This window comes from Primulina tabacum, chromosome 3 (assembly GCF_025594145.1).
Source record: "Primulina tabacum isolate GXHZ01 chromosome 3, ASM2559414v2, whole genome shotgun sequence".
NCBI classification, from domain to species: Eukaryota; Viridiplantae; Streptophyta; class Magnoliopsida; order Lamiales; family Gesneriaceae; genus Primulina; species Primulina tabacum.
In genome coordinates this window covers 9872101-9899449 of record NC_134552.1, presented here as the reverse complement: position 1 = coordinate 9899449, position 27349 = coordinate 9872101, and the positions used below count along the sequence as shown (strand labels likewise).

The following is a 27349-nucleotide window of genomic DNA, read 5'->3' as shown; positions in this document are numbered from 1 at the left end:
CACATAAATTTCGTAAAATTTGCTTCAAATTATTGTTCTTACATATAATATAATTATAAAAATATATCAATTTTTTTTATTAATATTAAAGTTCAGCGATCAAAATTATTTAACCGAATCTTTGGAGACGAAAATATATAGAGATTAAAATAGTACACGAGCGACTAATATTTATTAGCTAGATAAATTGATTGAAGATGGATTTGCAATGGAAATTGTGATTCAAGGATGTAAATGCTATTTTCGGAGACTTGTTCAGGGGGGGCGATGTAATTTACCTAACGAAAGTATTTACAATTTCGTTCCTACATGATGTAAGATAAGAGCTAAAACCCTAATATCCACCACGGCCACATTCATCCACTCTCTCTTCTTCTCTCCTCCCCCGGCGACCATGGAAGGTTTGGAAATGGAGGCGGCGCATCCATCAGAAGACTTCTGCAATGACGTTCTTTCTCAATTCAACGACCCCTCTAACGAGTACCATCTCCACATATGCGCCGCCGTCGGCGCCATGTCACAAGAACTCAGAGACCAGAATCTCCCCACCACACACATCGCCTACTTCGGTGCCACGTGCTCCTCCATTGATCGCATATCCTCTTCTGAACACGAACCCCCGGGACATATCCTTGACTCCCTAACCACGATTCTGTCCATCGTGCTAAAAGAAATGCCCTCTGTTGTTCTCAAGATGAAGTACGGTTATTTGTCTGAGCTTATGGTTCGGATCCTCAGAGTAAAATCTATGGGGGTTAACGGTGTCGTGCCGGGGTTGAAATGCGTCTCAAGGTTGTTGATCGTGAGGGAAAAGGTTGAGTGGGCCGACGTGGCGCTTTTGTACGGTGCCCTTATTGGTTACATTACCCACGATCGGCCTAAGGTCAGTAAATTTTCGTTTCTAGCAATTATGAATATTCTCATTTTTGCTCATCAAAAAATTGCGTTGTAGGCGATTCTGTTTTTGGTGCGAATAAGAGGGTACTATGCAGTTCAATTGAAAATGTTAGAATCTTGTTTGAATCTCCCGCTAGATCAATGGGTGCAAATTAGTTAATGACAGAGATTTAGAGATTTGGTAGAAAAGGGAACCATAAAACCCAAGTCTTTTTGTACTTCAGAAGACCACTTTTAATAACGCCTTCAGCGTAGAGATTGTAAATCCACGATGAAGTGCAAGATAATGAACATTTATTTTCACATATATTCTAATGAATTTTTTTTGGTTGCTTTTATTAATTTGTTGAGTACATTTTGCATTATATAGGGCGAATTTTTTTAAGATATTCAGATTCTAGCATATCTGTATTTAAGGCGAGACACTTCAATAAAACATGCTCCCTGCCTTGCGCCCTGTGCCTAGGCTCTACAATACTAGGAAGCTTTAGCGTTTCTTGCACTTTTAATAACTGTGAGTTGTTGGTCGTGGTCCCAGTGGGTTATTGGTTAGTCCTATTTTTGTTATGGCATTCTATGTTCCATCTAAGGACGACGAGTCCATTAAGTACTAAGTAAGTAAAATTCATGTTCTTTTATTGTCTTTATCATATTCTTTATTTAATTATTCAATGTGGAATGCTGGAATTTTTTGATGCAGTATCTGCAGCTTTTTTTGGGGGTGAAATTTGAGTTTTTATTAACTGTCTTAATATTTTGGATTTTGACACAGTATCAATGGCTGATCAATCGATTTTTCTAGTCTGTTCGCTGTTAGTGTAACAAGTCAATACTGTACTTTAAATCTAGTAAGAATGTCTGATTTTGAATTGTGATGTTTTGAGGATGGATTCCTTTTCTTCTATGTTGGAAATTTAATCTCTTTTTGAATTTCTTATCAAGTTTTTAAATGACATTTCTGCACCAGCTGGGCATTTATCTTGCCTTTTGTTTGCTTTGAATAAAGAATGAATCGTCGTCTGAGCATTCCTTTTGGCTATGATGATCATGTTAGATTGTGTGAGTGCTTTCTTGTGGTAAACAATGCTTTAATCAACTTTTTAATATGATTTTCTTTGTAGGAAATTGCCAAAATGTTATTAAATGAAAATTATGTGATTGATCTGTTTATAACCGTAAGAACATCTTTATATGGAGTTTTTATTTTGTTGAACTTATTTCATACTGCAATGGAAATTCACTATTTCGGTCATGTTGTAGATCAATTTATGGTGAGGACAATTATCTGTTATTATTATTGTTTTTTTAAAGGAAACTATCTGTCATTATTATTATTTCAATAACAGTGTGTTTTTATAAATATTAATTAGTTGTCTTGCACCATGTGAACTTTTTATCGTAAGCTCATTATGAAGCATCCAAAAAGATTATACATAACTAACTTATCCTCGATCAGTTTTTATCTTGTTAAAAGTTTGTGTTATTTTGCTATAAATAATGAAACGATTATTTTCATTTTATTTTTATTCACATGTCCAAACATAATTTGAAATATTTGTTGCATTAGTGAATTGTAAAGGATGAAAATATTTTAATATAAACACAAGATGTTATCGACTGTCTGTTTGGATGGTGAAATACAGGTTAGAAAGCAATCACATTCGTGTCTGCATGATGTCTTAGAGTATTTTCGGTTAGCGCCTGGGCTTGCACCATTGTTGACACCTGCAAGCGAAGGAATTACAAATATCTTTGAGAGGTTTCTTCTTCTTGCTGGTGGATCAAAGACCAATACTTCAGAAGGGTCCGAAGGAGCACAGGAGGTCCTTTATGTTCTGGATGCTCTTAAATCCTGTCTTCCATATATGTCGTCAAAGTCCTCAAACGTCGTCTTAAAGTATTTCAAGTCTCTCTTGGATCTGAGACAACCTATGGTTACCAGTCGCATAACCAATTGTCTGAATGCTCTCTGTCTCAGTTCTACTAGTGAAGTTTCCGGAGAAGTCCTACTTGATCTTTTATGCTCACTAGCTACTTCGCTCTCTAGCAATGAGTCATCTGCTGATGACATGACATTCACTGCTCGCTTGCTGGAAACTGGGATGAAAAGAGTTTATTTGCTGAACAGGCAAATTTGTGTGGTTAAGCTTCCAGTTGTATTCAATGCACTAAAAGGTTATTTTTATTGGTCATGTTTTTCATTAAAAACATCTATATTATAGCATGAATGGGAAACTGCTAAACCATTCTAATTTTATCTGTATTTTCTTTTGGTTATTAACTATGACCATTGTTGCTTAAGAATTCACTTCCATTGTTTGGGATTTTTCAGATGTTTTGGCTTCTGAACATGAGGAGGCCTTGGTTGCAGCAGTGACAACGTTTAAGAGCTTAATACATGCATGCATTGACGAAAACTTGATCCAACAGGGTGTCGATCAGATCACAGCCAATATCAATGTCACCTCTAGGAAGTCTGGTCCGACTGTCATTGAAAAAGTCTGTGTAACAATTGAAAGTGTGCTCAGTTATCATTATGCTGATGTCTGGGACAAGTCATTTCAAATAGTCTCAACTATATTTGACAAATTAGGTAGTGGCTCTTGTTTATCTGTCCATTCTGACCATGTTTATTAAGATTATCTAAGCAATGAAACCTACTTGTTTCATGATGCGTTGAAGATTTGTTGATTTTTCACATGCATGCGCAACTTTGTGGGTTTTACTGATGCAAGCAAATATGCTTTATGTTTTCCCAACTCGTTATTTTCTCAATTCATTTTATGTGGCAAGGATGTTTTCCTTACATCTGTCCTCGAGCATCATGAGGGAGGTTTTTTTAAAAAAATTGTTGTGCTGTCCGTAGGTGGGGAAATCTGTTTAATCTAAATTTTTGGGCACACTACTCACTTTGCAGGTAAAGATTCTTTCTTGTTCTTAAAGGAAACACTGAAGAGTTTAGCAGACATGCAGAAGTTGCCGGATGGGGATTTTCCTTTCAGGAAACAGGTAGTTTTTTGGATTCAAAGCATGCATGTGTTTTTGGTGTTTCTGGGATTTACTGATTGTAGTCACTTGTACAGCCATGATTATGGGAACAACTTGTTTGATTATTTGTTGTTGAAAGATTCTCTCTGCCATCTTTCCATCCTCTTTGTTTGTTGCTACATGTTTGTAATTGGGTAGTGGCCCGCCATTCCTGTGTCCGAGATCTGGAATCCGTCACTTGCTATGTCGAGCATCTATGATGATCATGTAGCAAGCTGCCTAAACTTTGTTTTTTGTTCAGAAATGCCTCAATACTCCGGAACTAATTTGTATTTTAGGTTAGATTACCACGTGTCTGTTTTGTGCTACCGGGGTTCGGTAGTTTGTTCCAGAATGTTTTCATTTATTATGTGCTAAATGACCATATTTGAAACATTTTTGATAGATGTTCTTATTTGTGAAAGTATGGGAACACTGTAATTTTAAGTAGCAAAGGTGGTACCCTGTTGCATAAAATTAATTATGTCTTTACATTTTCTGGACATGGATGCTACTTGTTTATCTCCTTATCCACTCGCTATCTGATATTTTTAATCTGTATACTATTGTTTGGCAGTTGCATGAGTGTGTTGGATCAGCTCTTTGTGCCATGGGGCCTGAGACTTTTCTGAGTTTTGTACCTTTTCAATTGGAAGTCCAAGAGCTATCTGAGGCCAATCTTTGGCTTTTTCCAATTCTGAAACAGTACACAGTTGGGGCTAATCTAAAGTTTTTTACCGAGACAATCTTACCCATGGTTACAGCAATGAAGCGGAAATCTGCCTTGGTATTGATGTCTTTCAGTGTAATCCTATAACTGTATATTGTAATTTTAGTTTGTACCAACAGTGCAATTTTAATTTCAGCTTGAGCAAGAAGGAAAGATTTATTCAGCTAGAACCGTTGATGGAATTGTGTACTCTTTGTGGTCGCTGCTACCATCGTTTTGCAACTACCCTGTGGATACGGCTGAAAGTTTCAAGGGTCTTGAGAAAGCAGTATGTACTGTTCTTCGTGAAGAACCAGACTTTTCTGGGATTATATGCTCCAGCTTGCAGATTTTAATTCAGCAGAATAAGAGAATTTTGGAAGGAAATGATTTAAGTTCGAACAATGAAATCAGCGTAGCAGAGGAACGGGCCATTGCCTTGTACACTTCACATGTTGCAAGGGCCAACTTGAGTGTGTTGTGTTCCTCTGCTCGTGAGTTGTTGTCTGTTCTTTCTGGAGTCTACTTTAAATCTTCTAATGCTAATGGTGGTGTGTTGCAGGTAATCTGATCTGTTTTCATATTTTTCTTGTGAAAACCTACTTGATTTCATAGAATATTATTCAGTGAAGTTGAATGATGAGGAATTAGATTATTGATGATATAGTTATGGTATGAATCTTCAGCAGCTGATGCTTCAAAGCTTTTAAATGAGGAAATATTATGACGTATCATTGACTTCAAATTTTAAGAAATTTTGACCTCTGTCGAACTGGCTTTTTTTGGTACTTCAAAAGTTACGACTTTCTTACAGAGCACAATTGGTGAACTTGCTTCAATATGTGATAAAGAAGTGGTCACAAGGTTTTTTAAGACTACCATGCAGAAGCTTCTAAAGGTTACCCGAGAGGCTGGCAAGTCAGGGAACTCCAAAGATTCCAATTTCATGCAGGTTGACAGCGCATCTGACGAAAAGTCCCTGTCTGTAGCCAGGTGGCCTACTCTGATCTATTATTAATTTTCAATTCCTTTCTTGATCATTTTGTGCATCAGGTAACAAAATGGAATGTTGCTATATATTGATGTGTATATATTTTGTGTATAGGGCACAGTTGTTTGACCTTGCAGTTTCACTTTTGTCGGGCTTAGATGCCAGTGAAATCGATCTTCTCTTTGTTGCCACTCAACCTGCATTGAAGGTTTGTTTGCATTCCTGTTGTTCATGCATGTGTTGGATAAGAATATCTTTTTATTTTATAAGTGTTTGTGTAAATCAAAGTGTTGCTATATTTCAGGAATGTGATGGCTTCGTTCAGAAAAAGGCCTATAGAGTCCTTTCTTTGGTATTAAAGGTAGTGTATTAGCTAACATGTACCACCATTAACTTAAATATGATAATTGTTTCATGATGATAGAGTAGTAGTGTTTTTTCGATCTCCCTTGTAACGCGTTTTGCGGATTGCTCATCCGCTTCCGTTGTAAACCCCTCTATTATTATAATAAGTTTAGTTTTTTTATCAAAAATAATATATGATAATTATTTACTTGTTTTGCAATAATGCTGGTATGAAAATTCAAGATTTTCTAACCTGCACCAAAAAGTTGTTTTCCATTACCTATGGAGGCGAAACAGAGACATTATAACTTTTAAATGGATATGTTATCAATATTAATAAATTCTTTCAGTATTTTGTGTTATTTTGTTCAAAAGGTGCCATCAGCCATGCTTTTTTTTTTCCGTAAATCAACCATGATGTATTAGTGTTCATTTTATGGAACTGATTTATAAAGCGTCTTCCAAAAATCATGTGTAGCAGTCTTATGTATTAGTGTTTGATGTGTGCAAACAACTATGATGTATATATGTACTTCAAAAATATTAATATTGTAGTAGCATATTAAATTCAATGGTGGCTGGTGATATTGGTATCATTATCTGAGACCCCACTGTGGTTTCTCACAGACCCGCAGCTTGTTTGTTATGTTATCAAATTGGCTTCCAATATACCTGCTACAAGTTAAAGCCAATGAGTATGCTGCTGCATGTTTTCTTAAAATCGTATCAGATGAGCCTTCACAAGGTTTCTTGATTGGCATAATGGTCTAACTTTTATATGAATTATCATCTGTGTTTCTGGATACTGACACAAGTGATATCTACTGACAGTTCTCCGATGACTTTATTTCAAGAAGGCATGAAGAGTTATTAAGTTTGATGATTGAAGTGCTGCCCTCTTGTCATTTTTCAGCTAAACGTTACAGACTTGACTGTTTATACTTCTTGATCATCCATGCTTCTAAGGTAAATGGGACATTGGTGATGTTATGTTATGCTTCTGCTTACATCAGAAGCTAATATGTACTGTATGGAGACTTTCTTTCGTGTATTTCACATGTTTTGCATGCCTACCAACAGGATGGATCTGAACAGAGAAGGCAGGACATCACTAGTTCTTTCCTCACTGAAATCATACTCGCATTGAAAGAGGTACATCCCATTGTTTTTTTAAATGGCCTCTTTGTACCAAGTTTTTATTGATATCTAACAATGACTTGACATCAAAGAAGCGACTAACTTTACATGTTCATTATTACTAAACTTTTAGCCGCAAGAAGTGATCATCAGCTGCTCTTATAAAAATGGAAGAAGGAAGAAAGGGAAAAAATATTGTGATTTTCTTGATGACACAGTAAATATAATATTTTGGTCTGCATTGAGCAAATTATTTTCAGCTTTAACCATAGCTTGAAGGCCACAGTTTTCATATATGACATTTCCTAGCCCTTTCATGATTGGATTGTGTCATTTTTTCAACTTTGGTGTACTCAATCCTTGGTAGTCTTGTACTGTAATTGCGACATTTTTTTAGTAGAACTAAATCCTACCAAACAGCAGTGACAGAGTAGCATGTGGAAGTTCTATTTTTATTTTATGTGGAATCTCTTTTGGCAATGGCTACAAAGCTGCTGTTAAAACATCATTGTACTTAAATGATATGATGTGCATTTACTGAGGTCTAATTTGATACTGGGGTGCTGACAGTGCAGACTTAATTTTTATTTATTTATTTATTTTGCTAGGCTAATAAGAAAACAAGAAATAGAGCTTATGACATTCTAGTCCAGATTGGTCAGGCATGTGATGATGAAGATAGGGGTGGCAAAAAGGATCAATTATACAAATTCTTTAGCATGGTACGGAAATATGAAGTTTGGGAGATGTGTAATTGACTATCTTCATTTCTGTAATCTTCTTAATTTTCTTGGTTATAGGTTGCTGGGGGCCTTGCCGGTGAAACCCCTCATATGATCAGTGCTTCTACGAAGGGATTAGCTCGCTTGGCTTATGAGTTCTCTGATCTTATATCTGCCACGTACAATGTTCTTCCTGCTACATTTCTCCTCCTGCAAAGGAAAAACAAAGAAATAATTAAGGTCCACCTCATTTGTGATCGATTTTTCCAAACAAATTATCCACTTGCAATTTGGTGCCTTTGGTTCTGAATATTTGTCTTTTTTTTTTCAGGCTAATTTAGGATTGCTGAAGGTATTGGTGGCCAAGTCACAGGCTGAAGGCTTGCAGACACACTTGCGAAGCATGGTTGAAGGTCTGCTGAACTGGCAAGATAGCACTAGAAACCATTTCAAGGCTAAGGTAAAGTTTTTGCTCGTTGGTCCATTACTCAGTATTTGAGGTCCTGAATTAGAATTTATGCTTCCAATCCAAGAAATGCTAATGGGCGCAATGGGCTGAAATTAAGTTTTGGGATTTGCTCCCTTTTGCTTTGGCATTTTCATGCATGTAGCCGTGTGTTATGTTTTAGTTTCTAGCTTTATGTATTTGTGTAGGTTAAATTACTCCTTGAAATGCTTGTCAAGAAATGTGGACTGGATGCCGTGAAGGAAGTCATGCCTGAAGAGCATATGAAACTTCTCACTAACATAAAAAAGGTTGTCAAGATTTCCGGGAAAAAATAATCTTTTCTATCTGGGGCTTGTAGTTTTATGCATAATCCATTTTCCTGAATGCAGCTCAAGGAGCGAAAAGAGAGGACAAGATCTGCTAAAACTATAGAAAGCAGGTCAATTGTATCGAAAGCAACTACATCCAGGTATGGTTTATAAATTATGCGCATGAATAGTTGGAAGAAGATACAGTAACATGTTTGAACTTTATGTTTCCTATGTCAACAGAAAACGTGGTCTCAATTATCCTGAAATTTGGACAAATCATTTTATACTTGTGATATATGTCAATGTCCATGAGATCTAACGCTGCATCTACCTTGGGATCTGAAGAATAGAAGTAGGCATTACTTTGGAGTAATCAAATTTTGGAAATTTAATTTCTGTTGATCCCAACCCATCAAAGGAAATAATAGATATTGTGATTGCTTTTGCTTCTCATACAAACTCTCTAAGAATCTATTGGTCTGTAAAAATGGTTATATATTATTTTTTTTTTTGGAAATGCCCTGTGATCATGGACCTCATGATAATGAATCTGCATTTGCCATCTCAGTTTGTGAGCTTAGTTTGCACCTTTTACTTGACAAGTATGGCGTCATTCTTCATCTGCTATCACAGGAGAACAGGAGTCAACTTGGGGAGATCAATAATTACACCACATTTTTCAAAGATGCTTTTCTTTGTCAACGCTGAGATTTGCTACTTGATCAAATACGTAATTAGTCGCTAAGATGACCGGCTACAAAAACCTTTATATTTCACTTGGAAAAGGAATTAAGCATTCTGCCGGTTCACACTGTCACCATTTGTTTACGTTCTCATTTATTATTTCATTAACCTTGTGTGCAGGAAAAGTGGATGGAATCATACAAAAATATTTTCTGATTTCGACGAGGAAACAGGGAGCAGTGGTGATGAATTTGCTGATAAAAGAAGTTTCTCCAGCCGTCAGAGCGGGTATTCGTCAATGTTGCAATCCAAAGCTTCTTTTCAGTAAGTTGGTGGATATTTGTATCATTCTTTATCTAATTCATAATTATCTAGGACCAATGTTCTGGATTTGTTTTTGAGTTTGACAAGCAACATAACTTGATCAGATCCAAGAGAAAACGTAAAGCAGCAAAGAGCTTGCAAGAAGACTTTTTCGACCAATTAGATGAAGATCATCCCCTTGACTTGCTTGATCGTCAGAAGACAAGGTCTGCTCTTAGATCATCAAAGGTAGTGGAGAAGAAGTCTGAGTCAGATGATGAACCAGACATAGACTCTGTAGGGCGTCTAATCATTCACGAGAATGGAAAGAAAGAAAAGGGAAATAGGGAACAGAAACAAGGGTTGTCCTCTGACATTGAGGTAGATGGTAGGAGTGAAGCTGGAAGTCTTTTGTCTGCAAGCTCGAGCAAAGCTCAAAAGCGGAGGAAGACATTGGATTCTGGGTGGTCATACACGGGTAAGGAGTATGCCAGTAAAAAGGCAGGTGGTGATTTAAAGAGGAAGGACAAGCTTGAACCTTACGCATACTGGCCACTTGACCGTAAAATGGTGAGCCGAAGACCCGAACATCGGGCAGCTGCCAGGAAAGGAATGGCAAGTGTAGTTAAGTTAACCAAGAAGCTAGAAGGCAAAAGTGTTGTTAATGCACTTTCCATTAGAAGAACTGTGTTCAATAAGGGCAAAAGGAAAGGCAGCCAGAAGAAAGCTTGAAAGGAGCAATAGTCATAGCATTGGACATTAGATAGTAACCGTGCCGAGCCTGGCCCGTCATGTCAATTCCGATATAAAATGTCTGCACCATGAGAATTATGTTTGGCCACTCTTTTTTGGGACATTCAATTTCGGAAATGGGGTCTTGGAATAAATTTTGTTGGCATTGGATCTTAAAAGACCCCTATTTATACCTTTGAGTGTGCATGTATACCAAATGTTATACGCAAGTCTTGTGAGCTTGGCGCAATGGATTTTCTTTTTATGACAAACGGTCATCAAGCCGTGGACAGAAACTAGTATAGACTCTTGACGCCATTGTGGATTTTGTCCGGCCTGTGCATTTGTATACTAACGAAGCTGCAATGATTATTTCCAATTGGGGGAAAATGTCTCGCGGCACGGCTGCCTCTATTTACATAGTGTTGACCGCTTGAAATGTTTCCTTTTCGCATTGGAGATTGAAACAAGTCTCACACACTAGAGGTCTCCGGTGCGAACCGGGCTCAGACATTTTGTTTTTGTTTTTGTTTTTCATTTTTCCCTTCTTTTTCGGTATTTATCCATTCTGCGATATTTCTTACCTTAAATTAAATAGCCATAACATGTTTTTTCCTTTTTCCTTTCGTAATTTATCTAATCTGCGATATTTTTTTGCCTTGAAAGAATATTATTGAGACATGTTAACTATATATAAAACATAATTTTATTAAAATAGATTTTTATTATATATATTTTAATTAAATGAAGATAAATATTTTTATGATCTTATAGAGATTTTTTTTCCCATTTATAAAAAATTAAAATATGATCCAAAAATAATTTTTATAGACATCTCATACATTACAACATAGTACAAAGTATAGATACACAAGTATATTATAAAATATCGATTATCTTGGTTATTTAACTTTATCGATCGATTACTTTTACAAGACCACGTGTATAAATTTTCTGCTAAACCTCTTCTATAAATCACGAGTCTCTCTGGTTCATGGATATTAGTCATGAATAACGATCTTTTATTTATCCTTTTAACAATTTTTTAATGTGAATGTTCTGTTATCATCTCCAATCGACAGATAAGCCTCTGTGTAACCCATCAGCATTCCTGAGAAGTTAACAAACAATTTTTTTGCCACATGCTAATACTGGCTAGCCAGACATTGGCAAGAGAAATTGATTAAAACCTCATCCACGTGTACAAAACTATCGACAATTGGATAACGCAAAAAATATTTAAAGAAACTTCAGCATTCATGCCTAGAAAGTAAGCAGCCTTGGAACAAGCATATACGAAGGCGCGCAGCAATAATACATGTTCACTAGTGACTTGCTACATAAAAATCAGTCAAAATTTCACATGTACAGATCCGAATTATCGTACCGTTCGTACATCCAAAATATTGGATCTAAAAACAAGGGTTAGGGATTACATAGAGATCATATTAGATCTCCGGCATAGATGAAAAGAGTATCACAACAACAATCTCAGGGAAATTATAGAGATTTGATTGATTGCCAATGCATTTCAAAGGCCACTCCTTTTCTTTGCCGCTGCAATAATCCCTTTGAGCGTGCGATTACTAAACAAAGCCATTGCAGAGACAGCAAAGCCGTTTGAATAGGTAAGAAAGGTGACAATAAGTGCAATAAAATCAGGACTTCGTAATAGGTTGACTAAGAAACACTATATGAAATTGCAGCAACACCCATGTCATTGAAGGGCCTGATAAACGTTAAGAAATCCACAAAACTAACCATTTTGCCACAGCACAAAAAAGTGAGATGCATCTAGCTTTCTGTTTATTTCGATAAAGTTTTATGTTACAGTCACAAAATCCACAACCTAAGTTATTTCTGATGTTTTAGCAGTTGTTGCAAAGACATGACGTTCAAGACTTTAGTATTATCTAGAAAGGCTTGTTCAGTATTATCTAGAAAGGCTTGTTCAGTGGAACACAATTACGTACCTCTGGCATAATTTGCTCGTCCAACACAAGCATGGCAAAATCTACTTGTATGGTGAAAATAATATCGATGAGTTCTGGCCTCCAAACCCAAATGAATTGGACAATGCCACCTTAATGTCCAGTTTTTCTTTGGTTGGTCCCACCAGCACATTTGTATCCTGGATCAATATGTGGTTCTTCATTAATACATTATACATCCTTCGTAAACAAATTGCCTCAGCAGAATTAGTTTGCGAAAACACACTATTGGTCCATCAATACTATACCCATGTGAAACAAATCTTAAATAGAAAGAGAGCATCTTGGTCACTCGAATTGGAAGTAAAAGAATTCATTAGAAATGCCAGACTGATCTCATAGCCCAGTGAACAACTGACAAGGTTTGCAATTGTTAATCAGTATCCCATTCACAGGTAGAAAGCATGCAACGAAAGAAACATACCACGCCATCATCTGGATTTTCAAGATTTATATTTGGATGAACCCAGCCAGTCCGAATCGCCTGTAGAATTAAAGCTCACTTCAATAACGGATTACTGTTCCATGTAAATATCAATAACATTCATCACAAATTCACACCCTTGCTATGAGGGTACATAATGGTTACAAGGACATAAAAAAGGAACTTTGTTCTATTTTTCAATTTAAAAAAATGGATGAAGTATGTATTACAGATACCGATTAAAAATCTAACTGCATTGCCACACGCATTAATAAATGAGAACCAAGGAGCTTAGTTGAAACAAGGAAAGGATAAACCATCGAGTAGGAAATCCATGCCACTCATTTTGACAAGTCTACGTAGCTTGAATAGATATAGAAAGGATGAAAATGTCCACTGTACTTTCACTTCTATCATTCCATATTTTACACCAGATATCCATGACTTCAGATGTTAGTCCCTGACTGTAGGGACTACAGCGGGTAGAGAATTTTGCTACTTCATGTCGAAGTTATTCCTAATAGAGAGAGATCCTAGGATATTTCACTCAAATAACTCAATCAAATATGCTCGCACTACAATTTACTAGATCAGCAAATTATAAAAATCTGCAATGCACCTTTACAGTTGCAACAGCCTCCACAGCACCAGCTGCTCCAAGAAGGTGCCCAACCATTGACTTTGTCGAGTTCACCCTCAACTGCATATGAGCAAATGTAGGTGTGAGTTGCACACAAAAACTTTCATAAAAATTATGACTGGGATGAAAGCGAACTAATTTTCATTTAAAAACCTCAGGATTATGGCCAAAGCAATGAATGAGGGCTTGATACTCCTTGAGATCGCCAGCTGCAGTAGATGTCGCATGCGCATTTATATAATTCACATCTTCCCTAGGTATTCCTGACTGAGCTAGAGCCTTCTCTATGCACAGAATGACACCAGTTCCTACTCGTAAAACAGGATTGAGAAGCCCAAATTATATCAGAGTTTAATAACAACAGAAAGGTATACTTGTTTGCAGGTTTAAATGATGGAGTCTTGTCTTTGCACAGAAATACAACAATTCCTGCTTTATCACTAAGCCAACAAGTCCAAATTATGTTTCAATTAAGTAATGACACAATACTAAAAATAAGCATGAAAGCCTAACGGGAAAAAAAGCTCAATCCCTTAATTAATAGATAAAACGAAAATCTAGCAACAGTTCATGCGAGGGAGAAGGTCAAGTTCTCACATCAAACATCATGGAGTAGTTAAGTTACGAGGTGAATAAGTCTAAACAGTCAAAAATTTAAAGAGGACATCCTTAAGAAAGATGCAACACATAGGCATAGAAACCAGGCTTGAGTACTGGCTGAACAACCTAGGTCCAATGAAATAATGAAAACCATAGTCAGCTACGAACTAATCAATGAAACAATTGTTCAACCCAAATTCAATGTTGACATCAACGTGCAGCAAAATTATAAAACTTTGCCATGTTTGATTGTTTCACAAAATAGTCAAACTATGTTGCAACTTCTAGCAATCGTCCTTTAATTTAATAGGTTTGGTTCAAACAATGAACTTAAGGCTAGGAGCCAGGTCAAGGCTGATAGTCTCAGAAGGTAGTGCCTGGATAATGTCATCCATTTGAAGATTACAATTAAATTCCAGACTATGTCAGTGTTAACTGTTTTCTTTCACTGGTAGCTAGAGAGAAAGCAAGGAATGAGTGGATTTATCCCCTTCTCGATTTATGACATACAACATATTTGCATGAATATTTCCTCACACTTATCATAAGACTTGAGAAAAAATCGAGTAACGAAGAGCATCAATTTTTGTTCGTTTATTAATTGTTTTCTTTATGTGAGATTGGATTGAGAGCATAATAAATCCATCAAGTATTTGAATGAAAACACTATCATTTTACCTTCAGCACTTCACAAATATTAGTACCTTACCTCTTTCTAATTAAATATGAAATATAATCCCAATAACACACACTAAGAAACTTGACATCTCCACACATTACACAAGAATATGAAGGGCATAAAATTGATTACAAAGGTACCTTCTGGATGAGGCTCCGTCATATGATAAGCATCACATGTGAAGCTTCCACCAAGAAACTCAGCATAGATAGTGGCACCTCTTTTCTGATCATTCGAAAATGATTGAAATCTAAGGGAATTTATTTTCATTTTCAGGAAAATATTTCTCATCGTTATCATTTAAACAAAAACACAAAATTGTAAAAAAAATAACACTAAACACACTTCACTCCCCTGATAAATTTTCAAAACAACAAATCATCTCTGAAATCATCGAAAACAAAACCAAACATACCCTAAAGTTTCAAAAACAAAATTTGCAAACTACAGTTTTTGGATGAATACAAAGCCAGGATTTTTTAAAAGATTGGAGTTTCCGAATACCTTAGCATGCTCAAGTTCTTCGAGAAGCAATACTCCAGCCCCTTCTCCCATAACAAATCCATCACGATTCTGTCCAAGATAAAAGGAGTTATTGGTGAATCAATACACCACATAAAGAACTAGAAGGCTTTTTCTAGTTCCCTTTTCATCGCTAGTAGTTAGAAGACCGATGGATTTACATGAATAGGATAACTTTTCCATTCTTGTTAATGTAAGAAAATAAACTGTTTTATCATTGAGGAACATTTAAGTCACGCAGACAAGCAGATCCAGTACTCAAGTATGACTAATTGTTTAATAATCGTTTTCAAGCTTATTTTGCAAACTCAGATGGCAGCGTATTTTAAGGTTTCTCATTAAAGGATCACATTGCAACCACAAGAGTTTACCCATGAAGTGCCACGCCAGCACATATGGTTAAGAACAAATATTTAGAAAATTACACTATCCCAGGGACGTGAGGCTTTAGAAGGATCAGCGTTCCTCTGAGACAGTGCTCTGCAGGCAACAAAGCCTCCCAATCCTGCACCAAAGTTTATGATCAAGAAACTGAAGAAACAAGAGTTTGAAAAATGCAAATCAAAAGAATGTTACCGATTGGTATTATTGCCGCATCTGAACCACCACAAAGCATCATGTCCTGTAAAAGAACAAGTATCAGCAAACAGCTGGAGCATTTATGAGTGATATTTTTTTAGCTGATCCTCCAAGAATGCAAACAGAATAAGAAGCTTCATTTTCAATGCTTGAAAAAACCCAAATAGACGTACAGCTTCACCCCGGATGATGTGATTAGCAGCATTCAGTATGCAGAAATTGCTTGTTGCACAGGCAGTGGATATTGAGTAGTTAGGGCCCATCCATCCCTGCAATACATAGTAAATCAGGCTTAGAATACCAGAATACACATCACTTGCTGAACTTGCTATTGTAGTAAACAGGAAAAAAAACACGTTTAACCAGATCCATAGCGAGCATGGCAGAACCCATGTTTGTGGTTGCAAAAGGTACACAAAATGGATTCATCTTCCTGTATGAGATCCGCAAAGCTTCAATTGCATCATTAAAAACCTGCCCAATACAAGAAGGAACAACGAAGATAATGTTGGAGTCGAGAGCCAGAATTTTCTTGATTACATTAAAACAACTAAAAAATGTATTGCATATTTCCGAGTATATAGAATCATATAGTGCATGCTTCAACCCAATGTAAGACTTCCAACATAAACCAGATATGATCTAGGTGATCGCAACAAAACAATCTCATATTCATTCAAGGCATATGAACTGCCACGCATGGATTGGAAACAAATTTCAAAAGAAAAAGGTGCCATGTGTTATATGAACACAAGTTAAATTCTGAAGAAATCTTAGTAACGAGTAAAAGCATGAAAGCAAAATCATCAAATCTGTGGCTTCAAATGCAGAACTCCATTCCTCCACTAATTTCATATTTGTCCAAAGCAACACTATAGGCTCACCTTCATCCCACCCATGGCAGAGCCAATCAATACGCCACACCTTGCTTTATTTATTTCATCCATGACATCTTCCGTAATTCCTCCATCAGCCAAGGCTTTCTTTCCCGCTGTTAGCATGTAAAGCATGAACTTGTCCATTCTTTTGGAAAGTTTAGGTGCAACCCAGCCGTCTGTGGAGAAAGCCTTGATCTCTCCAGCAATTTTCTGCAGTTAAAATGCATACAGTCAAAAGATATATGGGGAACCCAGAAGACTAAAAATGAGATCACGATAAAACCATACTGTTGGAAACTGGGAACAATCAAAAGCTTCTATCTCACTAACGCCACTGACACCCTCAAGCAGGTTATTGTAGAACACATCTGGGTCATTACCAAGTGGTGTCTCCAAACCCAAACCTGTCACTACCACTCGCCTATGCTTGGTTGAAGGCTTCTTGTTGGGCACAACTTCATTGGCAGGTTGCATGGCTACAGCCATTACTTCTATAATTTACATAACAAAGAAAGATCAATAATCTACCGTGGGACCAATCAAAGGTATCAAAATTATGAAATAAATTGAAATCCACAGGAAATTTTTGTCACATGCATGATTCTCATATATCAGGCCAAACAATATGAAATACCTTTTGGTACCTCACCAGTTCGGAAGTCACAACCATTAAAATTGAAAAGCGACAAACCTAATCTTACCTAACCTCACCGACCATAGAAAACTAGACAAAGCTACACGAATTACCCACATTCAGAAAACGAAGTACAAGAAAAGCATGGGTCGGCGTTTGCGATTTGAAAAATCGAACGATCAAAAGTGCTCACATATCATTGACAAACAACGATTCAATCAGTTTCCTCGTGCTACAAAGATTCCACGAATTACCAAATCCAAGGAAGTTACAGACTTACTGGCGATTGTGAACAAGTTTACAGAGAAAAAAAGGGCAAGAAAAACATTAATCTAATGAAACCAATCACCAGCACGCCTAAATTAAAATTGAAAGTAATCAATCGACTAACCTAAATTAATTAAATTAAATTAAAAAAATAGCCGCCTAAACAGATATTACGCACCGCATCAACAGCCAATCTACACACCCAGGCAAAATATAACATAACATAAAACTCACCGGAATGGGAATCGCAGGGCTCGAAAGCTAAGTAAGAAGTCATGATACCTCGAATGCCATAGAACTGCGGCGCGCACTTGGCGAGGACCATCTTCCTCTTACGGGACGCCCATCTGCTGAGACGCGAATGCGGCGCCGTAGAGATCATCGAAACGGAAGAGTCATTTTCAAAAGCAACTGACATGCATGCCGCCGTTATACACGAACACACCGCCGATGAAGCAGCCACCATCCTCAACAGCTCACCTTCACACAGTACAAAAACACGTATATCCGTATCTACAACCACAAATACGAAACCCAACAACAATCGATTTCCTCGCAAATAAAATTCGAATCAGCTGGAGTGGAGTTTATCCATCCATCCGCGGCTTCACATTACCGTGGGTGAAATCAACGAGAAAGCCCGTTTCAATTGATTGAATCTGAGCGGAGAGAGAGAAATCTGAGGAAATGGAATAGGATGCGACATCTGTGCATATTATAATCTCACTCGGTCTTTTCTTCAGCCCACACACACACACACACTAATATATATATATATATATATATATATAATTAAATATTGATCAAAGAGGGACCAAATTTGAGTTTGAATCTCGTAAATTTATTGAATAGAGTTACATATATTTCAGGACATAATAAATAGGGGTCCAATAAAGTGGAATAACGTAAGAAATGGAATGTTGACTTTTGAAATCGTAATTAAATATTATTTAATTCTTATTTCGAGTCATTACTTTTTATTTACCAGGTACTTGTGTGTACTTTGGTGGAGTGGTGAAAACTGAAAAGGCCAAGCATTTAATTGATAATATCAGTGGGGGGTTGGTAGGACTGCCAGTTTGGGCGAGAAAGGCCATTCACTGCTTCGTCTACAACCAGTTGAGATAGATGCACGGGGTAATGCTAACAGAGCATTCATTCCCTTCTCAAACTGCTTGGTAGCGTCCCTTTACACAATATTAATCACCAGGACAACAAGTTTGTTTCCATAGACATGCACCCGTGGCTGATAACCTTGCAGAGAGCATTAGAATCCTATATTTCTTCAGAGGTATGCCATTTTCTTTTGACAGTGTAATAATGCATCTTCCTTGATGCCCTGGCCACTACATGCGTTTTTCATTACAAAATCTTGATTTCTCAAGGCTGGATATCCGGGGGAAGCCTCAGGTTTTATTGTAAGCTTTGTTGACTTTAACTATTGGTTTATGTGGGCAAAACATTGTCGGGAGTAAAATGAGGATGCAAGTCCTGAGAATGTAGTAGCAATTCTGAAGAAAGCATAGGAACAAGTCAGCCTAAAACCTGTGTTCCTGGCGCTACGTACTATTATAGTTCAATTATACCTTATAGCAAATGTATTTTGGGAGCGCGACTAATTTGATAGCAACTTCAATTCAAATTTTCCATTACTTGGGCTTCATCAACAACAGAGCCTTGCTTATTTCTTCAAAACATTGAAGTTCTCATAGTCTTGTCTCTTATTGATTTGAGGGAAGAAGAATCACACTTTCAAATATATATTTTTTTTCAAAAAAAGAAGTCATTAAACTTCTCTCATAATGAGATTGCCGCCCTCAAAATTCTTTAACGCCTCTACTTCGGAATTTTCACACATCTGACAACGAAAGTGCGCCACACACAACTTGACAGGAGCAAGAACTTAGAACTAAAAAAAAAAATTTGAATTTTACACACGCAAATGCATTTACAATCGTTCCCAATCAAATCAAGTGACAATTTAAGAATACTTTCTTTTTAAACTGGAACTTTAGGAAAGAGTTAGAGCTTAGGAATCAAAAATCAAAACATGCTTCGGAATTCCAGAAACCATAAGACCTCAAACCCCCTCACCCACAACACTATTCATCAATAAATCAAGAAAAACACCAAGCCTAAACTCATTGAGCTACAAAAAAAAACTCATGTTCACAACGGTGTTCTCATCTATATTTTTCCCGGATATTAAAGAGACCAAGATAAGGGAATTGGCCAATTAGGAAAGGATAGCCATCACATCTGAAGCCCGTAGTGCTATGTAGTCGGAACCATCACTACCCTTACAATCATTACCGGCATATTTGGAGTACAGAACTGAATTTCCTGGGGTAATTGACAATGGCATCCTATTGCCTTCATTATCCAGGGAACCAGGCCCAACTGCAACAACTACCAGATACTTTCCTACATTATTTTGCAAAAATATAAACCTACCGTGCCAATTGAAGGTTTCTCCTTGCTTGCATCTGTTAGGTACATACCACCTGCCGTTTTCTCTTCAGCCACAGCAACCTGTGAAAGAACAAAAGATATCGCACACATTCAGCATCATACACATGCAAACCGAGTTGATAACCACAATATGGCACACGTTTCGCACCATATAAATAATGTACACTGAGTTGATGTCCACCGGATTATCGATAACTTGTCCATTTCACTAATTTGACAAGCAAAAAAAGGTCTCAGTCCCAGAACAAATTGATGTGTCCATTTTGATTCAATTTTCAGCACGCTTGTGAGAAAGGCAGCGCAAATAAATTTATCTAGATTCTTGAAGTCGACATAGCAAAAATAGACAGGGAAGATAACCTTAATGACAACTCTGTCATTCTGAGACTTTAAATCTTTTACATAATCAGTTTCAAGAATACCAACAATGTCGTCTTCCTTCAAAATGAGATGATTTGATTTATTCAACTCCACTTCCGTCCCAGCACACTTCGAGCACACAACTTGGGAGCCAGTCTAAGATGGGAAACAACCGTACAAGGCAGTGCATCAAAGTAATCCGAATAAATCATAACCACCAAAATAGAATCTAACTTTAACATTACCTTTCGACTAATGACTACTGGTTTCTTCTCTATCATGAGAGCTGTTCCAACTACAACTACCTCGGCTCCTTAAGGTTTAGGTTGGGCAGTGGTTGGTAGTAAGGTACCACCTGACTACTTTTCCTTTGTGACTTGATTTTCACCAACACCCTGTCTCCCAATGGCTTGAGAGTTGTATACTGGGCGGTTGAAGAGTAAAAACTAACTGGCTACATTGTCAAATTTAGAATGAAAACACTCAGCACCAGCAGTCCAAGAACATAACTTTTTATTTGCCCCCCCTAAAATAAGAAACTGAAATAACATTATAGACGGCATGAAAAGGCGTGAACGTCGAAAATATACTATACCTTTGGGGCAACGGTAGTGGCACCATTAATAACAAGGCCAAGGTGTGGCTTCGAAAAGAGACCATTTCGCTGGAGAGATGAAAAAGATGGGATTCTCACTGCATTTGAAGCTCTGAGCCCTTCAAATGAGGTGAACCATTTGGATGAAATAGAAGATTTAGCGGAAGTCAGCTGTGTAGTCGCCATTTCTTGCTTTCTCATAAACTCCAAAATCAGAAAATCTGAAACGTAGAAACCAAGACTCATCAAGTCATGGTACACAACAAAATGAAGAAGGAAAAACAATAATATTAGACCTGAAATGAAATCTTTGATAAAGTGAAATGGTGGGCTGGTATCAAAATGAAAGAATTTTTGGCAATGAGGATAACGAAACCCTAGAAAGTTCTTAGCTAAAGGCCGAAGAGTCGAGGATTCTAGAATTATGCTTGAAGCTGTGGCATGTGAGTGAGCAGCAGCACCGAGGCTGGTTTGACACCCAAAGGCCCACTTCGATTTGGCAGGGTAAGGTTTTTAATCAGGCATTTCATTTCAAAAATATATTTTAAATCAAGTTAATTTCAAGATATCGTATTGATCCAATTACATTTAGGATAATATTATGTTTAGCATGATTTTAAAGAATGAGATAAATAATAGTTTTTTGATGAATTGACAAAATTGTCCTTCAAGTTTTGTGGCGGTGGTCGGCGGCGGCGGTCGACGGTGGCTGGTCGGAAGCGGCGGCGGCGGCCCGGCAATCGGCCGGCGGTTGGCCGACAGTCCGCGGAGGGTGGACGCGGCGGCTGCTGCGGTCGGCGGAGGTGGTCGGCGTGGTCGGCGGTCGGTCGGCGCCGGATGTCGACGACGGTCGGCGGTCGGTGTAGTGAAGTGGTGGTGGTGAGTTTGGATTTAGGAGTAGGGTAAAATTGGATAAATAGGATGGATTAAGAGTAGGATAAATAATCCTAGGAGTAGGAGGGATTGACTTGGTTAAATGAAAAACATATCAAACGAGTGATTAGGTATGTTTAAAAAAAATAAATCTACCTAATCAATCAATCCAAACGGGGCTTTAACAGAAGATTTTATGTCAATCTAGATTTCATCTGAATTTCTCAATCATGAGGAAATAAATAACAAAAAAAGGAAAAATTTATGGTTTGTGCATCGTATATGTTGAAAGTTAAACACATAAAACGATTTTCGCTCAATCTCGTACCTGAAGTAAGATAATTGAGTCGAGTGTCTAGATCCCATATCGAAGGGTGTCCAAATAAGTTTGTATATGTATTAGCATGATATTTTATTCAATTCATTTCACATAACGATAAAATATTATTTATCATATTATATTATTCCAACAATTTTTAAGATTTCGATGAATGAATGCTAAAAACACATAATTGAGATGTTAATATTTACAAATTAATTTTTCAAATAATTTATAAAGCTCCAAGTCATATAACTCATAGTCATGATAGAAAATAAATATTATTTTTTAAAAGCATTTAATCATGAGGATGTCAACAAATTTGTAAAAACAAAAAAAAACACTATATCAAAGTCATACCTAATACAATGAAAAAATACTTCATCCAAAACAATGAAAACAACGAGAAAATAAAAAAAAAATTGTAATTTGATGAAAAATGATCAATTATTCGAGGGGTTCAATTTTTAAGTTCGACTCAAATTTTCAAAAAGTTCAAGTGATTTAGTTTGTATTTGAACCACGTATATATTTCAGAATATATATCCATTCTCTTTGCACTCTTTAGTTGTCACATTTATTATAATATAATAATATATTTTTCACAAAAACTTATATGAAATCGTATGACTTGTTTCATTTTTTTTTTATCTTATTTTATTGAATATTTAAATGTTTGATGATATAATTTTCTATTTTTGTTTGTCGTTGAGAGAAAAATTGGAAACTTCCCTCACCTTTGATTTGTAAATATCCCATAATGAACACATTAAAATCGTTGATCTCGATTATTATTATTATACATACAATTTTGGAAAGTTGAATTTATATATTGTGATAACTGAACTTAAAAAGTGAATCAAGGGATTTAATTTAGGAAGTAGTTGAAACGAGGTTTCAAAATTAAAAGTAATCAGGTAGACCGTGACTGGCAGCGCAGACACTTGAAAAATTATAATAATTAACCCCATCTCCTTTGAATGGAACAACTCGGCAGGCAGACGCGGTGAAAACAACCTCAATCGCATCTGATCGATGACGATTCAAGGAGCTTCTGTTTGAATTAAAAACATGATTGTCCATTAAAGATAAATAATTGTTGTCAATTTTCAGTAGCTTCCTCAACGGCTGTGTCAGATCGCCAATTATGATAAACAGATTGAATTGATAATGACTGAAAAGCGGCTTGCAATATCCCAAGCACTCGGATAAATTTCACGAATGGCGAATACATGCCAACCAAACGGAGACGTACGTCCGTATACTTGGTGTGGAGAATGTGCGCTTTAAGTGAGTCAAAGGCAACGTACGTCATCTTATATGGTAGGCTGGTGATGTTCCTGATGCAAACTACTATATATAAATATATATATTATTAATTATCTTTCAGAGAATGAACTTTAAAATGAATATCACGATGAAATGGGTGAGTCGTGTAAAAAACTTCAACGGATCAGATCAATAATTTATAATGTTTGAGAATTTTGAGTGAGGATAACGGCTGTGGTAGCACCTGCAAACAATGAAAAGAACTCGTGAATGGGCGATGGAAGAGTGTCCGGCGTAGCCACTCCGATGCTAAAGTCAGCAGGTTGAAGATGAACACAAGCAATATTTAAGAAAAATATGTGTAATGCTTAGAGTTCAAAGATTTCAGAATCATTAAATGATATTAATACCTCCTATTATATTTATAGTAGAAAATGGGGTAGATATCTCGATTCTCGTGCCACCTACTAAGTATTGTAAGTCGGTTGCCCATACTCTAATTTCTGATGGCTTCTAGGACACTTCAAGTCCAAGTAGTTCTGACAGATTAGACGGCTTGTATCAATCATACTTGAGTGTGGTGCAATTCTCGAGGTTGTCCAAGTGGTAATGTACCCGGGAACTCATAAGATAGCCTGGGCTCTTGACTGCCCGGAAAGGTGAGAAGCGCCCGGTTAGTAGACTGCCCGGGTGGTTCCGTGCCCGAGAAGCCTTGTCCGGATCTTTAGGAAACTTTAACAGACACACGGGTCATGAACTCGGTCATCCTAGTAACAAACCGGGTTAATGTTGACCCGGATCCTTAACGGGGTATCACCAGAATCCAAGGAAATTAGATCGTGCTTCGTGGATCCATCTGAATTGTAGCTCGAGTCCAACGTGCTCTTATCCGCAGCGCGTAGCTCCTGAGGATTCCCTTCGTTATTAATATTTAATTCAATGTTTGTATTGTATTATTTTTTCAATCTCAATCAACACGGCGTCTTTATTTTGACCCCACCACTAGTTTGATTCACAGTACTCGCTATCTACATATATTTATACGCGGGCCGCCGTTTCTTCCCAGCACTACCCAAAACCCATCAGCAAACAAACACCTGCAGGGATATCGGACGACTTATTTATTATCGTTTACTTTAATATGGAAAAATCAACGAGTTCTACTTCAAAGAACACTGAAGCTTCTGCTTCTGCTTCTGCTTCTGCTTCGAGCAAGTATAAGGGTGTGAGGAAGCGGAAGTGGGGTAAGTTTGTGTCGGAGATCAGGTTGCCCAACAGCAGGGAGAGGATCTGGTTGGGTTCCTACGACACGGCGGAGAAGGCGGCTCGTGCCTTCGACGCCGCTCTCTTCTGCCTCCGCGGCAAGAACGTGAAGTTCAATTTCCCAGATAACCCGCCGGAGATCACCAACGGCATGTCCATGACACCGGGAGAGATCCAGGAGGCGGCGGCTCGGTACGCCAATACCGGAGACCATGGCCCACGCGCCGCTGGCCGGGTCGAGAATTCGGACGCGCAGTCATCGTCTGAGTTAATACCTTTTCCTCATGCAGAGTCCCCATGCCCATCGGTGTCATATGGGACAGCTCCGCCGGAAAACGAATTTGCGGATATGCCCCTGGACAATGCATTCTTGAACCAATTTTTAGCCATGGGTCACGAGAATAACGTCCACGATTTCGGGGTATTCTCGGGATATGGAGATTTCTCGGGTGAATTTTTTGTGCCACCTTTGCCCGACATTGATTGTTGGGCAAACAATACGGAAGAAATATCTTCCGAGAGTTCATTTCTGTGGAATTTTTAAAACCACACATTTCAGGAAATCTGGCAATTTTAGTTGCTGGAATCACTGATCAAAAATTTCATTTATATTTTATTTTTTTGTAAGTTGATGGAACAATGTTCGGGCAACCATCGACTCATTTATTCTATTATTCTTTTACTTTAGGTTAATTAATTTCGGATGTTCATGTATTGTTTCCTCATGGCTTTGTGAGTAATTAGTTCTATAAATCTTGATCTTTTACATAATATTGTGTTACTTTTTTAAACATCACGTGCATTTAATATTCTTGAATGCTCGTGATCGTATAACAAAATTCCTACACAAACTTGAAATGAATATGAAAACGGGAACGTACGTAAGTGGAGTCGAGATTTTTAGTGACACTGATATACCTAGACAGGAAATATAAATTACGTATTATTTATTTTCTATTTGGTATTCTATTTTATCAAGCAAGATGCAATCATACAACTCAATTGTCTATTTGATGTGGCCAATTTCATATTACAGTTCAATAGGAGGTTTTTGAATCTATATTATATATTATTAAGTTTAAGACTCTCGTTAATTTTTATAATTATATTTTGATCTTCGTTTATATATAAACCAAATTAATTATAAAAAAATATTGTACAAACACACAACACGTGCGTCGATACACTAATGATAACTGAATTGTCCATTTCTACTTCCAAATTGGGAGAGAGCATATATATGTGTGTGTGTGTGTGTGTATATATATATATATACATATATTGCTTACGCTTCGTTGACCTAGTGAGATATGATTATATGTTTATAAATCATATTTAGATTAATAAAATAATTTTATAGGATGTTAAATATGATGGATAAGTAATAAAATCGATCAATTTTTTGATTGAAATTATGAACATTTGATGGTTACCTTATAATAAATAATTGTTTTTATTTCATTTGTAAAATTGGAATTATGATTTTTTATTGAAAAATTAAATTATTATTAATTCACATGTAAATTATTTTTATTAACCAAAATTATTTCTGGGTATGAATATTATTTATTTTTAAAAAAAATAAAATGGAGTTAATATTTATTAACTAGATCCATCCATCCAACCAACATTTTGGACCAGTGAGTTGTATTGGGTTGAAACAAAATCTAAAAATACCAACCCAAGTGGATCAACTACTTTCACTTCACAAAAGTTGCAAAATATCATTAATTATAGGATAAATACTGAGCATTTGGGACGAGACTTCAATTTTTAGTTGTTACATTGTATGTTTCAGATTATGTCTTCATTTGCTCTGACAAAATTTTGCATTCGAGACACGACTTTAACGCAAAAACTTGCGTGAGACGATCTCACGGATCGTATTTTGTGATACGAATATCTTATTTGGGTCATTCATGAAAAAATATTACTTTTTATGCCAAGTGTATTACTTTTTATTTTGAATATCAGTAGGATTGACCCGTCTCACAGATAAAAATTCGTGATATCGTCTCATAAAAAACCTACTCCGACGTTAAAGGGAAAAAAAAACTGACATGTTATTAAAACATCTCTTTTATTTTTAGGGTGCGTGTGTGTGTGAAAATAAAATATGAAAATCATTCATAGGAGTAATAATAAATTACGATAACTTGTTTTAAAAAAAACGACGGCTAATAGCATTTTATTTAAAATGAAGAGTTATTCATTGAAATGTTTATGAATTTGTTCGTAATATATTTTCAAAAAATATATTAATATAAAAAACGAAATGTACATGAATTAATTTTAATGTTTAAAATAATATATTTACTACATATATAAACATTATGAAGACAGCCAAAATATGAAAGTATATATATGGAACAAAATATAGAAGGCGGATAAAATATAATTTCCTAAATTAAGTCAATTCAAAAAAAATTATATAAGACCATATGCGATCGACGACTTGTGAATAATTAGAGTCTGGTCAACTCGCTTGGTTTCGTTTTTTTTCCATTTATTTTTTCATATGCATTCAAATATACTCAAAAACGCGTTTTTATGTTGGCATCATTAGAGAGCGGGCTGTACTAGCCGAAGATGTCGTATCATCGTGAAAAATCGCCGAAATATCCCAACCCCTTTTCCACCATCGGTTGTTCAAGATATCAAATATAGGTTCAATTAAT

At 36.6% G+C, this 27349-nt stretch overlaps 3 protein-coding genes and 1 pseudogene across 4 annotated transcripts; 2 read left to right on the top strand and 2 right to left on the bottom strand.

The window, feature by feature from the left end:
* Positions 1-307: 307 nt before the first annotated feature.
* On the top strand, positions 308-10924 carry LOC142540099 (uncharacterized). Its single transcript, XM_075646001.1, has 18 exons — positions 308-883; positions 2541-3072; positions 3230-3490; positions 3815-3906; positions 4502-4711; positions 4791-5195; positions 5448-5626; positions 5739-5832; positions 5929-5985; positions 6801-6935; positions 7050-7121; positions 7715-7828; positions 7907-8068; positions 8160-8288; positions 8483-8584; positions 8666-8745; positions 9452-9595; positions 9700-10924. Exons 1-18 carry the CDS (start codon positions 395-397, stop codon positions 10304-10306), a joined length of 3864 nt encoding a protein of 1287 aa, XP_075502116.1. The 5' UTR covers positions 308-394; the 3' UTR covers positions 10307-10924.
* Positions 10925-11530: 606 nt separating this feature from the next.
* Positions 11531-18231, bottom strand: LOC142540097 (3-oxoacyl-[acyl-carrier-protein] synthase II, chloroplastic-like). 2 transcript variants are annotated; one of them, XM_075645999.1, is made up of 14 exons: positions 17755-18231; positions 16908-17110; positions 16626-16829; positions 16105-16215; positions 15915-16010; positions 15739-15784; positions 15588-15667; positions 15145-15213; positions 14781-14865; positions 13515-13669; positions 13341-13421; positions 12722-12781; positions 12280-12437; positions 11531-11892 (listed from the first exon to the last, which is right to left on the bottom strand). In XM_075645999.1, the coding sequence occupies exons 1-13, from the start codon at positions 17984-17986 to the stop codon at positions 12321-12323; spliced, it is 1539 nt and encodes a 512-aa protein (XP_075502114.1). In that variant the 5' UTR covers positions 17987-18231; the 3' UTR covers positions 11531-11892; positions 12280-12320. The 2 variants fall into 2 exon arrangements, with proteins under 2 accessions (XP_075502114.1, XP_075502115.1); XM_075646000.1 differs by having other exon boundaries at positions 17803-18228.
* A 159-nt stretch (positions 18232-18390) lies between these two features.
* Positions 18391-21237, bottom strand: LOC142540098 (20 kDa chaperonin, chloroplastic-like; annotated as a pseudogene).
* A 3235-nt stretch (positions 21238-24472) lies between these two features.
* LOC142540096 (ethylene-responsive transcription factor ERF017-like) lies at positions 24473-25442 on the top strand. Its single transcript, XM_075645998.1, has one exon. The coding sequence runs from the start codon at positions 24550-24552 to the stop codon at positions 25213-25215; it is 666 nt and encodes a 221-aa protein (XP_075502113.1). The 5' UTR covers positions 24473-24549; the 3' UTR covers positions 25216-25442.
* The last annotated feature ends 1907 nt before the right edge of the window (positions 25443-27349 follow it).